Raw genomic sequence first — 13,647 nt, forward strand, 5'->3', positions numbered from 1 at the left:
CATCAGTGCTAATCCTCCTCTTTTTGCTGAGGAAGACCGGCTCTGAGCTAACATCTATTGCCAATCCTCCTCATTTTTTTTCCCCAAAGCTCCAGTAGATAGGTGTATGTCATAGTTGCACATCCTTTTTAGTTGCTGTATGTGGGACGCAGCCTCAGCATGGCCGGAGAAGCAGTGCGTCAGTGCGCGCCCAGGGATCTGAACCCAGGCCGCCAGTAGCGGAGCGCGTGCACTTAACCGCTAAGCCACGGGGCCGGTCCTGAATAAGTTTTTTTTAAAGTTGGAGAACACACAAAGCTATCTCGCAGTCAAAAGATGTTACTCTAAAAGGGGCTGGCCCGGTGGCTTACCGGTTAAGTGCATGCGCTCCGCTACTGGCGGCCCGGGGTTCAGATCCCCGGGTGCGCACCGACACACTGCTTCTCCGGCCATGCTGAGGCCGCGTCCCACATACAGCAACTAGAAGGATGTGCAACTATGACATACAACTATCTACTGGGGCTTTGGGGAAAAAAAATGAGGAGGAGGATTGGCAACAGATGTTAGCTCAGAGCTGGTTTTCCTCAGCAAAAAGAGGAGGATTAGCACGAATGTTAGCTCAGGGCTGATCTTCCTCACACACACACACACACAAAAACAACTTATTCATCCTTGCCCCAGTAAGAAGAAATGCAACGAATATAATGTAAGACCAGTATACTTTATGGGTCATTTGGCAATTGGTGGTGGCTATTACATGGTTGCTGAAGGTAATGAAACCATGATAAGGACTCATTGTAAGGGCAAAAGTGAGTACTGTATCATGTCTGTCACAGAGTTCCCATCTTTCTGTATGACTTGTCAAGTGAATGAATATTGATAGCCCATGCTGTCCAGTATTATGTCATAATCAGGTCAATAGTAAATGAGGAATCAAAAGAAAGATAAAGGGGCAAAATGACCAGGAGGCACTCTGGCAGAGAACTGTGCAGCACCTCTCTTCTGAACATTTTCTTTACCGTTTTGCTCTAACTGAAGATTGGCTTTCCTGAGGACTCTGCTTCCCCTACAATCTCTTAACTGCTGTCTCTTCTCATACATCCCAGAACCTGGAGGTGATATGGGTCTCCTCCTTACTCCTCTTTGCCACTTCTAGATGATTTCTCCTTCTAAAAATTTCTAGTTTCTTCGTACCATGTGCTATTGAATTACACCACCTGCTACTCCTCCTTGGTAGGCACATCTCTTCTCTATTCACTAAAGATTTTAGCATTCGGCTCACTGTTTTTCCGTCCATTACTTCTCCTGCTATTACTCTTGGTGACTTCAACATCAATGTAACTTATCCAACAACACCTAGGCCTTCTCTCCTCCAACAATAATTTCCTCCACCCTATATAACTACCCTCTCTAATGGTCATATTCTGGACCTTGTCAATTGGTAGTGGCTATTACACGGTAGTGAAAACAATGATAAGGACTTTACTATCTCCAAAAATCTCAATTCCAAATATCCTACTTTGCAACAACCATCTCCTATTTTTTTGGATCACTTATTCAAATATCACTATTCCAACAATTCTTTGACCCAGTAGAAATCTCTAATCACTGCCCTCAAAGCCTCACTTTCCTCCTCATCCACCGTCCCTCAAAATAATCACCTTTATATAGATCCTCAATTCCAGGAATTTGTCTATTTAATCTAATTTTTCAAATTTATTGACAAACATTCACAAAAATAGAGAATTGCACAATAAATCCCCATGTATTCATCACCTAACTACGACAATCATCAATTCTTGGCCACTCTTATTTCATCTATACCCTTACCTAGCCCCACTAGATTATTTTATTCCATTTTTTAAAATTGTGGTAAAATATACATAAAATTTACCATTTAACCATATTTAAGTGTACAATTCAGTGGCATTAAGTACATTCACAATGTTGTGCAACAATCACCACCATCCATCTCCAGAACTTTTTCACCTTCCCAAACAGAAATTCCGTACCCATTAAGCAATAATAACTCCCGCTCTCCCCTACTCCCAGACCCTGGTAACCTCTAAACTATTTTCTGTCTATGAATTTTCCTATTCGAGATACCTCATAAAAGTGTACTCATATAATCTTTCTCCTTTTGAATCTGGCTTATTTCACTTAGCGTAGTGTTTTCAAGGTTCATCTATGCTGTAGTATGTATCAGAATTTCATTCCTTTTTATGGCTGAATAATACTCCATTGTATGTATATACCACATTTTGTTTATCCATTCATCTGGACATTTGGGATGTTTCCACCTCTTGGCTATTGTGACTCACTAGATTCTTCTGAAGGAAATCAGAGGCATTTTATCATCTTCATCCATAAATATTTCAGTGTGTTATCTCTAGAAGATAAGCTCTTATTATCTTTTTAATGTCCATAGGACCATTTTCTCTTTAACCTACTTCAACCTCCATGTCTTCATCTACGCTACTCCACTAAAACAGCTGTTGCAAAGGTCACCAAGGACTGCTATTTTATCAGATCCAGTGGCCAATTCCCAGTTTTCTTACTCAATCTCTCTGTAGCATTTGAAACTGATCAATCCTTCTTTCAAACACTTCCTTCACTTAACTTTTGGGACAATACTCACTCCTGCTTTTCTTCTTATATCACTGGTTCCTCCTTCTCAATCTCCTTTGTTGCCTCTTCCTCCTCTTTCCAACCTCTAAATGTTGGAATGCATCAGGAATTAGATCTTGGGCAACTTCTCCATCTAACTTTTACTCTCTAAATGATATCATCTGCTCTCAGGGCTTTAAATATCAACTATTTGTTGATGACACCTATATGTCTCCAACAAAGAAATCTTAAGTCTATGTCCCACTTGAAAATATAACACACATCTTGAATTTAACTTGATTCCTGTTATCTCTCACCAAAACCTGCTCCTTCTCCAGTCTTCCTCATTTCATTAAACAGTACCACAATTCACAAACAATTGCTCAGGCTGAAAACCTAGCCTGGACTCCTCTTTCCCTCATATTCTATATCTAATTCATTAGCAAGCCCTCACCTAGAGCCCTGTTAATTCAATCAGACTTGGACTTCAAATTTAATCTCGCCCTACTGTTATTTTTACTAAACACAACATTCATCAATTAAATTGCTTATCTATTATTTGCAGTTTTTTTTTAAGATTTATTTATCTTAAGCCTTATCCTAATCATCAGTAGAATCCAAACCATAACAAATAACCTATCAGCAAAGAGAACTTCTTTACTCAGTTAACATAGAAACAGAACTCTCACTTGCACCATGATAGCAAGAAAATGATCTGCAACTCAATTGAGATATAAATTAGGCACAAAATCCCAGCAACTGTTAGAAGTAAATAAATTTACTAATTCAACAGAACAGTGATAGGAGGAATGGAAAGAAAAAAGAAAATCTTTATTTTCTTTACCTTATGAAATTATTCTATGTTAAAATGACATAGTATGGAAATAATCCAACTGAATCACTTGTTATGGCATGAAACTTTTTCAGAGTTCAGGTATAGATATGCACACTAATGCTCCCATTCTGAATTTCAGAGGGTGGAGATGATACAAATTTCCTGAAGAATTTACACTCTCTACTTTTGTAACAATAGAAGTCAAGGATATTACCTGAAGCATTTAAAGCATTAACAGGAGGGATTTAGGCAAGACACTAGAGAATGAAAGGATTATTAGACAGTAGTGTCTAGGTGATGAAAAGAAGCTGTAGCCTCTCCTAATCAAAAGATCAAACCAAATGGTTAATGCTCTCTGGAGGGTTCTTCACAGAGTGATTAACCTGACATGGAATGGGTCCTATAAATCACACAGAATTCACAAAAATTTTTCTCCCTCTAACATTTAGAAACCACAGGTCTAGGCTGATCCCCTGAACTCACCAATCCTGAGCATGGTTACTAGCTTCCTGAGGTGGGAGTGGGCTGGCTAATCGAGATACTTGAATCCAAACGGCATCATATAGGTCTTTTTTCCGGGTATGCACAGTACATGGAACAATCAGTGGCATTCCAAAGAGGCTGGGACGATTCTTCTGAGATGACAGGAAATACAGTTCTGTCCTCATCTATACAAACAAGAGAAGAGAGAGCTGAGAAGACAGGCCTCTAATTCCTCCCTTTTGTTCTTCTACAACTGCCAGTAACAGGCGTCAGCACCATTTTCAAATTAGTCACTACCACTCTTCTCTCTTTACTTATAGAACCATCTTTATTAATACAAAAAGAGAATGGTTATTGAAAGTGAAGTCATTGAAAGGTTGAGGTAATTGCCAATTTCAGAGTTGCTGTCTATCTATCAAACTTGGGTTTTCAGCATTTAATATTTTCAAATTAGCTTTCTCTTATAAACATTTCTCACACACGCTGCATCGCATGTAAAACTACTAATAGTTTTGGGGCCGGCGTAGTGGTTAAGTTTGCGCACTCCACTTCAGCGGCCTGGGGTTCACAGGTTTGGATCTCGAGCACGGACATACACACTGCTCATCAAGCCATGCTGTGGCAGCATCCCACATACAAAAATGGAGGAAGACTGGCACAGATGTTGGCTCAGGGACAATCTTCCTTAAGCAAAAAGAGGAAGATTGGCAACAGATGTTAGCTTAGGGCCAGACTTCCTCGCCAAAAAACAAAAAACCCTAGTAACAGTTTCATAGCTCAAGGCTTTTAAGCAATTAAAACCCTTTCTCTACAAAGTATGCCAGTAAACCAAAAGTCCCTCAAAATGCAATTTTCTAAGAATAAGCTGTTGATAACTGTTGTTAGAGCAGCAATTCCCAAACTTTTGGAGACTTGTGAAAAATCCAGTCATTTAATTTTGTAACAACTTACCCACCTTCCTAAAAGAAGGTGAGTGACTTTAGTTTTATTTTTTAAATACATGATAGAATAAAAGGTAAAATTTAAAAATATTTGCTTTGAGTATGTGAAGATTTTTATGATATTCCTTAATACAGACATAGTGCACAGAATTAGCTTGGAAATGCTTGCTTAATAAAACAAAAATTTAGATTAATATAAAGGTTGGTGGGAGTTCAGGATTACTCAAAAAGCTGTTGAGCACTTGGATATTTAATTCTTTGTTTAATTCTTTATGTAGTAGAGAAGCTAAATCCATAACTATAAACTCACTAAGGGTTAGCTAGTTTCTAAGTGAAAAAACTCTTTTATTTCAGATTCTCAAGCATTTTATTTTGCCATTGTTCCTTTAAGCTTAGTTAAATACATGATTTTAAGACTCCGTTTCATGTGTTGGTATTATTGTAAGACCCACAGAAACGTGGACAGAGTTCAGAATAATTATTTTTTAAAAATCTAACAACTTAGACTTGTTCTCCTCTCCTTAAATTTCTACCTTTCTTCCACTCTCTCAGCAGATGAGATCATTTAAGCAAGGATCTCTTTCCTCTACTCTTTTCAGTCTATCTTTTCTAAACCCACACAATTTTCATCCTCTTGAAGGTAACTTCTCCCAGTGCCCTAGGGCCCATATCTGCTCAGTTCCTCATAGGAAAATGCTCCCAGCTTCACCGCACCAGGAATTTTCCTTTTGTCCTTTCCTAACAACTTTCTCTCTCATCTGAAAAAACTTGACCTGACTATGCTAAATTCTTGCCCTATTTCTTTACTTGGTTACACTGCCAAACTTTGCAGTTTTCAGTGTTTTTAACTTCTCTGGTCCATGTAACTACTTCTTATTTATTTATTTATTTATTTATTTATTTATTTATTGAAATTGACTTGTCCTTTAGTTGTGTCAATATACTGTTTTTCTATTTCTCCCTTTATTCTCTAAACATCCTTGCCTATGTTGCCTTGCCGTATTGCTCTTCTTTTTCTACCTTACAGAAGGGAGTAGAAGAAAAATAAACTACTTTCAAAGTAATTCAACCATGAGATCAAAAGGGTCTGAAAGAAGGTGGCAATAAAAATGAAGAAACGGTAAATTTAAATAGTATTTTGAAAGAAAAAATTAAAAGCATAATGATATATTGAATATAGGGTTTCAGAAGAAAAGAGACAAAAATCTAAGAACATTCCCACCTTTTAGTAGCCTTTAGCACGTAAAGAATGGTGTTGCCTTCCACCAAAATAATGTGAAAAGGGAGCTGACTTGGGACAGACAGATGATAAAATCAATTTTAGGCATTCCCCAAAGCTGGCTAGATCATGAAGGAAACTGGAAATAGAGGACTGGTTAAAAGGTGAAAATTTAGAGCTGCTAATATGGCTTTATGGTCCAATAATTAGAAAAACCTGTACAAATGCTTTAGCACTTACCAAGCACTTTATATAACATATACATGATAACTGAAGAGAGCTGTTTCCTAAGAAAGATTTAAAAAGTACATCGGAGTTCTTAATATATGATCTGATAATGCTTGGTAAAAAAAGACATGGGGAAATGCATGAATCACCCAATTATTTTAGCTGATGGGACCAGTTGGAGCTGTGCTTAAAAAAAATTCCAAGTCACAAATATATCCCTTACTTCTCTAGGCTGTCTGCTCATACAATCCTGCCTAGAACATGATCCACAGAACATCATCCACGTGGTCAGAAACTCACTTTGAGTCAAGAGTTACTAATTTAAAGGGGAGAAAAAAGTACATTTCAACGAATTATTACAAAGCAAATAGCCATGTAATCACCAGCCAGGTCAAGAAACAGAATACAGACAGCACTCCAAAAGCTTCTCTTTTGCTTCCTCCCAACCATGAATTCTCCCTTCCTCCTAAAGGTAACAGTTATTCTGAATTTTATGGTAATCATTTTCTTGCTTTTCTTTATAGTTTTATATCCTATGCATAAACAGTAAATTTCATTTTCCATGTTTTAAAAGTTTTTATTTATAAACAGAATCCTATAATTTGTATTTCTTTTGTGTCTTGCTTCTTTCCCACATTATGTTTATGAGATTCATTTATATTGGTTACAACTATAAATCTATTCATTTTCATTAGTGTATAATATTCTATTGTATGAACATATATCAACTTCCTTATCCTTTCTATTACTAATGGGGATTTAACGTTTCATTTTGTGTTTTCACCTTTGGGCTATTATAGACAATGCTGCTATGAATCCTCTTGTATACACTGCCTGGCACATGATCTGCTGCGTGGACACTTAGGAGTGGAACTGCTTATCTTTAACTAGAAAACTATTTTACAAAGTAGCTGTTAATTTACACTCTTATCAGCAGTGTATGAGAGTTCTTGTTGTTCCATTATCCTTACTAACACTTTCAATCTGTTTAATTTTACCTATTTTGGTGGGTGTGCAGTGATATCACAATGTGGTCTTAATTTGCATTTCCCTGAGTAGTAGTTCAGCTGATCACTTTTTCATATGCTTATGGCTATATGACTTTTTGTGAAGTGCCTATTTAAATATTGACAATTTTTTTATGGAATTGTTTGTTTTTCCTTAATGACTGATAGGAGTTCTTTATGTTTTCTGGATTGAGCCCCTTTGTTGGTTATATTAATTGCAAACATCTTCTAATCCAAGGCTTGCCTTCTTACTATGGTGCCTTTTGATGGAACTAAAGTTCTCAATTTTAATGATGTCTAATTTATCGATCTTTTCCTTTATGGTTAGTGCTTTCCGTGTCCTATGTAAGCAGTCTTTCCCTACACCAAGGACATGAATATTTCACCATTATTATCTTCTAGCGGCTGTTTTATTGTTTTGCTTTCATATGTAGTTCTACAGTCCACCTGGAATTGACTTTTATATGATGAGAGGTAGGTGCCAAGTTTCATATGGATATCCAATTATCCCAGCACCATTTACTAAGAAAATTGTCTTCCTCTCACTGCTCTGCAAGGCCATCTTTGTTATAAATCAAATGTTCATACACGGATGAACCTGTTCCTGGGCTCTCTATTCTACTCCATTGGTCTGTTTGTCTTTTCTCACACCAATATCTTTATGTCACAATGTCTTAAATATCATAGCTTTATAAAGTAAATCATATCTGGTAGCTCAATTCCTCATGCTTTGTTCTTCTTCAAGACCGTCTTGGATATTTTGTGCTTTGTACTTCCACATGTTAGAATCAGCTTATTGAGTTATATAACACACAAGCATACATACACAAAGTTATATTTGAGTCTTCTTTAATTTCTATCAATAATATTTTATTGTTTTCTATGTAGATGCCTTGTATATTTTTTATAACGTTTATTTCTAGGTACTTAATTTTTTTGATACTATGACAAATGATATCTATAGTGGATTGAATAGTGGCCCCCCAAAAGATATGTCCACATCCTAACCCTAAGAACTTGGGAATATAACCTCATTTGGCAAAATGTTTTTTGCAGATGTAATTATGTTGAGGATATCGAGGTGAGATCATCCTAGATTATCTGGATGGCCCCTAAATCCAATGACAAGTGTTATCAGTGAAAGGCAGAGGGAGAAGCAGAAGAAGGCCATGTGAAAACAGAGGCAGAGATTGGAGTTATGCAACTACAAGCTAAGTAATGCCTGTGGAAGTCGGAAAAGACAAGGAAAGATTATCCCCTAAAGCCTTTGGAGGGAGCACGGCCCTGGTGATGCCTTGATTTCGGACTTCTGGCCTCCAGAACTGTGCAAGAATAAATTACTGTTGTTTTAAGCCACCAAGTTAGTGGTAATTGGTTACAGCAGTCCCAAGAAACTAATACCGTGCTTTTTTTTTAACAACTTCATTTTCTCTTGTTGCTGTTATATAATTAATGTACTTGACTTTTTTGTATTGACCTTGTATCTAGCATCCTTACAAAACTCAGTTCACTTGCTTTTTTAAATGAGTAGAAAACACTACGCTTTATGCAATAAATATAACAAATATGATGGGAATAAAAAAATAATAAAAAGGAAACCAGAAAAATCTACAAAGAAAATGAGATAAGAAAACAGGAGACAAAGACTGAAGAGAAAAATAAAGAAAATCTGAGAGGAAAAAGTGATGAGAGAGCCAAGCTTGGTGTCTTCTATGATGTCAGGGTGAACTAGTTTGGTCAGATTCTGATGTTTATTTGTGCTTTAATCATAAATGAAAGTTATAACCTGTTATCCCTTGGAAATCAGAAGACTAGAGGGAATTTTTGAACAGAAGTAAAGGTAACTAATGGATCTTAGAAATTATCTAGCAGTCCTATTTCTCATTTTATAAAATTAGGACACTGAGGCCCAAAGAGCTCAATCGGCTTTCTAGTGGCAGAATTAGAACTAAATCATACATCACTGAGTTCCTAGTTCAGTGCTCTTTCTACTCCACCAAGCTGCCAGCATATACAATGATTACCTCTTTAACAATTATCCACTGATCAGAGTTTTCAAATCTTCGTTTTTTAATCAGAGTCAGCCTTTAATGCAATAGCTATATATTAGTCTACCAAAGGAGGAATTATGCACAACTTGTCTTGCCAAAGAACATTCTTGTCGTCCCCCTCCCCCCAATAAACAAACAAAACCTTCCCCAAAGGCATCCACACTTATATGGCAGAGAAGAAGATGAATATGCTTACAAGAACATATAGGAGACACAAACTTTTCAAAGAAAGTAGCATTCAGATGCACCAGCTATCCTGCTGCTTCTTAATTATGAGTGACGAATGTCATTTCATATATAGGCCATCACGTGTATACTAAATCCTGGCCCCGATCACGTGCAATAGCATACGTAACACACTGAAAGTGCATGCAATGAAGATGATGCAAAGACAGAAAATGGCTATGTTTCACAAATGACACTGGCAAGACCAGCAGTAACTTGCCTAACATTAAACTAACCATTTTTCGGTGGACTGCAATGATGTAGCCTGTAAAGGGATTGTCAGGAAGAGATGGCATATGACCATTCACCATTCCATTTGTGAAGTTCTTCTCAGTTCCACATGGCACAATAGTGTTTGGCATTCCATTGGGGATGAATATTGGTCGGGACAGGTCCCCATTGGTGGTTAGGGTGAACATTCCATTCGTAGATGGGGAAGAGGAGAAATCTACAAATTCAAAGATAAGTATAGCATCATAAGCTTGTGGTACCTTCATCTTTGCTCTTTTCTCAATTATCATGGGGACCCAGACCACTGATGGCATAGTCTCTTTTAACAAAGAACAGGGAGAAATCATAGTTCAAATAATAATTGTAGACTGATTGGAAGATTTTAATTTCTGTATTGTATGGCAAAGATTATAGAAGATTTGCATCACTGCAGAGAATTCTACTGGACAGTGATAATCTAAACAAAAAAGTAGGGGCCGGCCCAGTGGCGCAGCGGTTAAGTTAGTGCATTCTGCTGTGGTGGCCCGGGGTTCGCTGGTTTAGATCCTGGGCACAGACCTACTCACCGCTCATCAAGCCATGCTGAGGCAGCGTCCCACATAGAGCAACTAGAAGGATGTACAGGGCTGGCCCCGTGGCTTAGCGGTTAAGTGCGCGCGCTCCGCTACCGGCGGCCTGGGTTCGGATCCCGGGCGCGCACTGATGCACCGCTTCTCTGGCCATGCTGAGGCCGCGTCCCACATACAGCAACTAGAAGGATGTGCAACTATGACATACAACTATCTACTGGGGCTTTGGGGAAAAAAAAAAGGAGGAGGATTGGCAACAGATGTTAGCTCAGAGCTGGTCTTCCTCAGGAAAAAGAGGAGGATTAGCACAAATGTTAGCTCAGGGCTGATCTTCCTCACAAAAAAAGGAAAAAAAAAAAAAGAAGGATGTACAACTATGACATACAACTATCTACTGGGGCTTTGGGGAGAAAAAAGGAGGGAGATTGGCAACAGATGTTAGCTCAGGGCCTACCTTCCTCAAAAAAAATTTTTTTAAATAAATAAATAAAAAATAAACAAAAGAGTAATATTAAATCATCCACCAACCCACCATCACTACTATCTACTAAGTGCCATTGAGAGGAGCCTCATTCTCTCTGAAGCCCTTTATAGTTGAGGAATGAATCTAATTATCAGCAGTATAGAGAAGAACAGGCAAACCACATTAATGGCCAAAAAGACTCACTGAATGACCATATTAAATTATATGCAATATTAGATAAACAGATTCCTTTTTAGTCATATTTATTTTTTTGTATATTCCAAATATACAAAATATTTCTCATACCATCTGTTGCCATTTAGTATTAGATAAAAGAGTTAAAAGAGATCTGAATTCCAGTGGTAGATTTAGCTAATAACTATCTATCTAACTTAGTCACTTAGGTTCTCTGAATTTTAGGTTTCTCATCTATAAAATAAGGAAGTTGAGACAAATGATCACCAAGGTTTCTTTCAGGCTCCAAAATTCTTTTGCTCTAATACAAATATAAAGATGACGACAATGCTTAGACCAACATTTAAAGCTGAAATCATGAGAGGAGCTCTAGTTCTATCTTACCCGTCTGTATTGGACTAGAAGCTGAAATTGGAGATCCAGGGATGGGAATTTCAAATGCACACAAAAATCCACTCACTGAGAGTCGTACTTTTTGGTTGTCCTGAGGGAAATTCTACAGAAAAAGAGGCAAGATGAGAAGGGGGAGATGTTTCAGATAAAACGAAAAATCATCTCTCTGACATATTTGAAATGAATGTCTTAGATGCTTTCATCAGTAACACAAACAAGACGATTAAATAATTTTTCTCAAATAACTAAAAGATGAAAGCTTGATAAACTCACCTTACTGACAAAACTGTTATCCCTTTACATACGAAGGAAGTATATTGTATATAGTTGACTTACGTTTTGCCCTTCATTTCAAGTATCTAAATTGAAAACTCTCAGAGAGATCTCACCTTTGCATTACATATGAAAAAAAAGGTCAATGAGGTAGGAGTTTGCTCAGAAACCCCAAAGATGAATAAAAATACTACTACTGGTAGGAGCTCAATTTAGGGTAGGCAATACATTTATTACAATGTCTCTTTCTCTAGCTGGTATGCAGGAAGAAGTGATTTGTGTTAATTTGTCTTTACTCTCTTAACTTCTTAGTGCGCTGAAAGGCCAGGTATTTATATTCATAAGTAAATACCGAAAGCATACACTCATAAATGCACAAAATACTTTAACCCAGGAAGAATTCTAGTGACAGTGGTAATACAGAATAGCTGTCAAGTGTAGCAGCAGCAGCAGTCACTGTGGGAAACCTATATGGTAGTGACATAGCTAGATCACTCCATATAGATAGTCTTGGGCTTACATATTTTCCCTCTTCAAAAATATGACCATCACCATTATTCCTTTATTCTGCTAGACAATCCTTTTAAGTTTCTGGGATGGAAAACTTGACAATTTTTTGGTTTAGTTTTTTTTTGTTTTAATATCTCCCTCAGTCAATCAACATAATAATTGAGAAAACTGTGACCCTTGAAAGATGGAATCAAAGGTTTCCTAGAAAGAATAGTTAATATTACCTTTATGTTGGAACCATGTACTTCTGCAAGAAGGATTTGCTCTGATTTAAGTCCACAGAGATCACTCAGCTGTTTTTTTAAACCTGTGTACTTTTCATCCATATTCAGTCTTAGTCCATATCTTACAGGGGTAGTACCATCCAACTTAATAACTAGTAAAGATAAAAGATCTTTTATCAGTAAAATGCAGGTTTCCTTGAAAGCTTTACACCATATATGTGTGTTGTGTGTGTGTGTATGACTTGGAAATAGCAAACATTTCAGCTTAGAATTTTTATTTTATATGTAAACGCTACACAGATGGTACTTAAGGATAATATTAAATGAAATCATTATTTTTTGATGTTCACCTGGTATAGAAGTGTGAGTGGCTTTGCAAGAATTTAAAGAGAGTTTCTGGCATGTCTGGACTAATAGAGAATCAAAAATGGACCAAAAATGGACCCATGTTCCATCTTTCAAACCTCAAATCATGCCTGAAATTAGATTGTTCGATTATAACATGCTGACTACCAATCTTTATCAGAATGCATTATAAACAAATGACTATACTCACAAATTCAGGCTGCTTGAATAAGATAAAAGACAATGAAGTTAAATGATTTTTCAGAACTTCGTGACCTACCTGTTATTTCTAAGTGCATATAACTATCCATTGGTAGTGGCAAAGACAAAAAATTGAAAGGGTCAAATCGAACACTTATATGTCCACATGTCTTGCATTTGACTTGGGACCGTAGCTGCCCATGGAACAAATCCACAACAATCGACCTATTCCTTCTCAGATGGTTGTCCCAGGCCTAGCAAGGAAAAACATTAGGGAATTTTTTTTTCAAAATTCAAAAAATAAGTATTTCTGAACAAATTCAAAGAAACTAGTTAAATATATTGGATTTAAATGCAAGAATATAATCCTCAATCTTCACTTAAGATATAAAAGCTTTCCGCCTACAAATTTACAATTCAGATATGTAATTTAAAATGTATTGCCTACTGAGATAGTAGAGAAAACCAGTTATGAAATAGAACGTGATTCTTTCTGCTCAACCTATAAAATATTAAATTCAGATGGAAAATTTGATTTTTTTCTTTGTTCTTAGCATGGTAACACAGATGAGAATTAAAGTTTTGTCCATTAAAAAGCAGATAAAACACGTCTATTTGTCACTGTACACATTACTTCAGCATTTATAGGGACTCCTGAAGTTCTACTG

At 36.9% G+C, this 13,647-nt stretch overlaps 1 protein-coding gene across 2 annotated transcripts in view; it reads right to left on the reverse strand.

Annotated features, from left to right (window-relative positions):
• Window positions 1-13,647, reverse strand: part of USP32 (ubiquitin specific peptidase 32) — a 230,091-nt gene that overhangs the window by 13,811 nt on the left and 202,633 nt on the right. For both annotated transcript variants that reach the window (XM_004434819.3, XM_014790920.2), the window contains exons 23-27: window positions 13,059-13,233; window positions 12,434-12,585; window positions 11,418-11,529; window positions 9,812-10,023; window positions 3,905-4,089 (exon numbers count right to left, since the gene is read on the reverse strand). In XM_004434819.3, the coding sequence (XP_004434876.1) occupies window positions 3,905-4,089; window positions 9,812-10,023; window positions 11,418-11,529; window positions 12,434-12,585; window positions 13,059-13,233 (836 nt within the window). The remainder of the gene's footprint in view (window positions 1-3,904; window positions 4,090-9,811; window positions 10,024-11,417; window positions 11,530-12,433; window positions 12,586-13,058; window positions 13,234-13,647) is intronic.

Source organism: Ceratotherium simum, chromosome 16 (assembly GCF_057802395.1).
Source record: "Ceratotherium simum simum isolate JZ-2026a chromosome 16, ASM5780239v1, whole genome shotgun sequence".
NCBI lineage: Eukaryota > Metazoa > Chordata > Mammalia > Perissodactyla > Rhinocerotidae > Ceratotherium > Ceratotherium simum.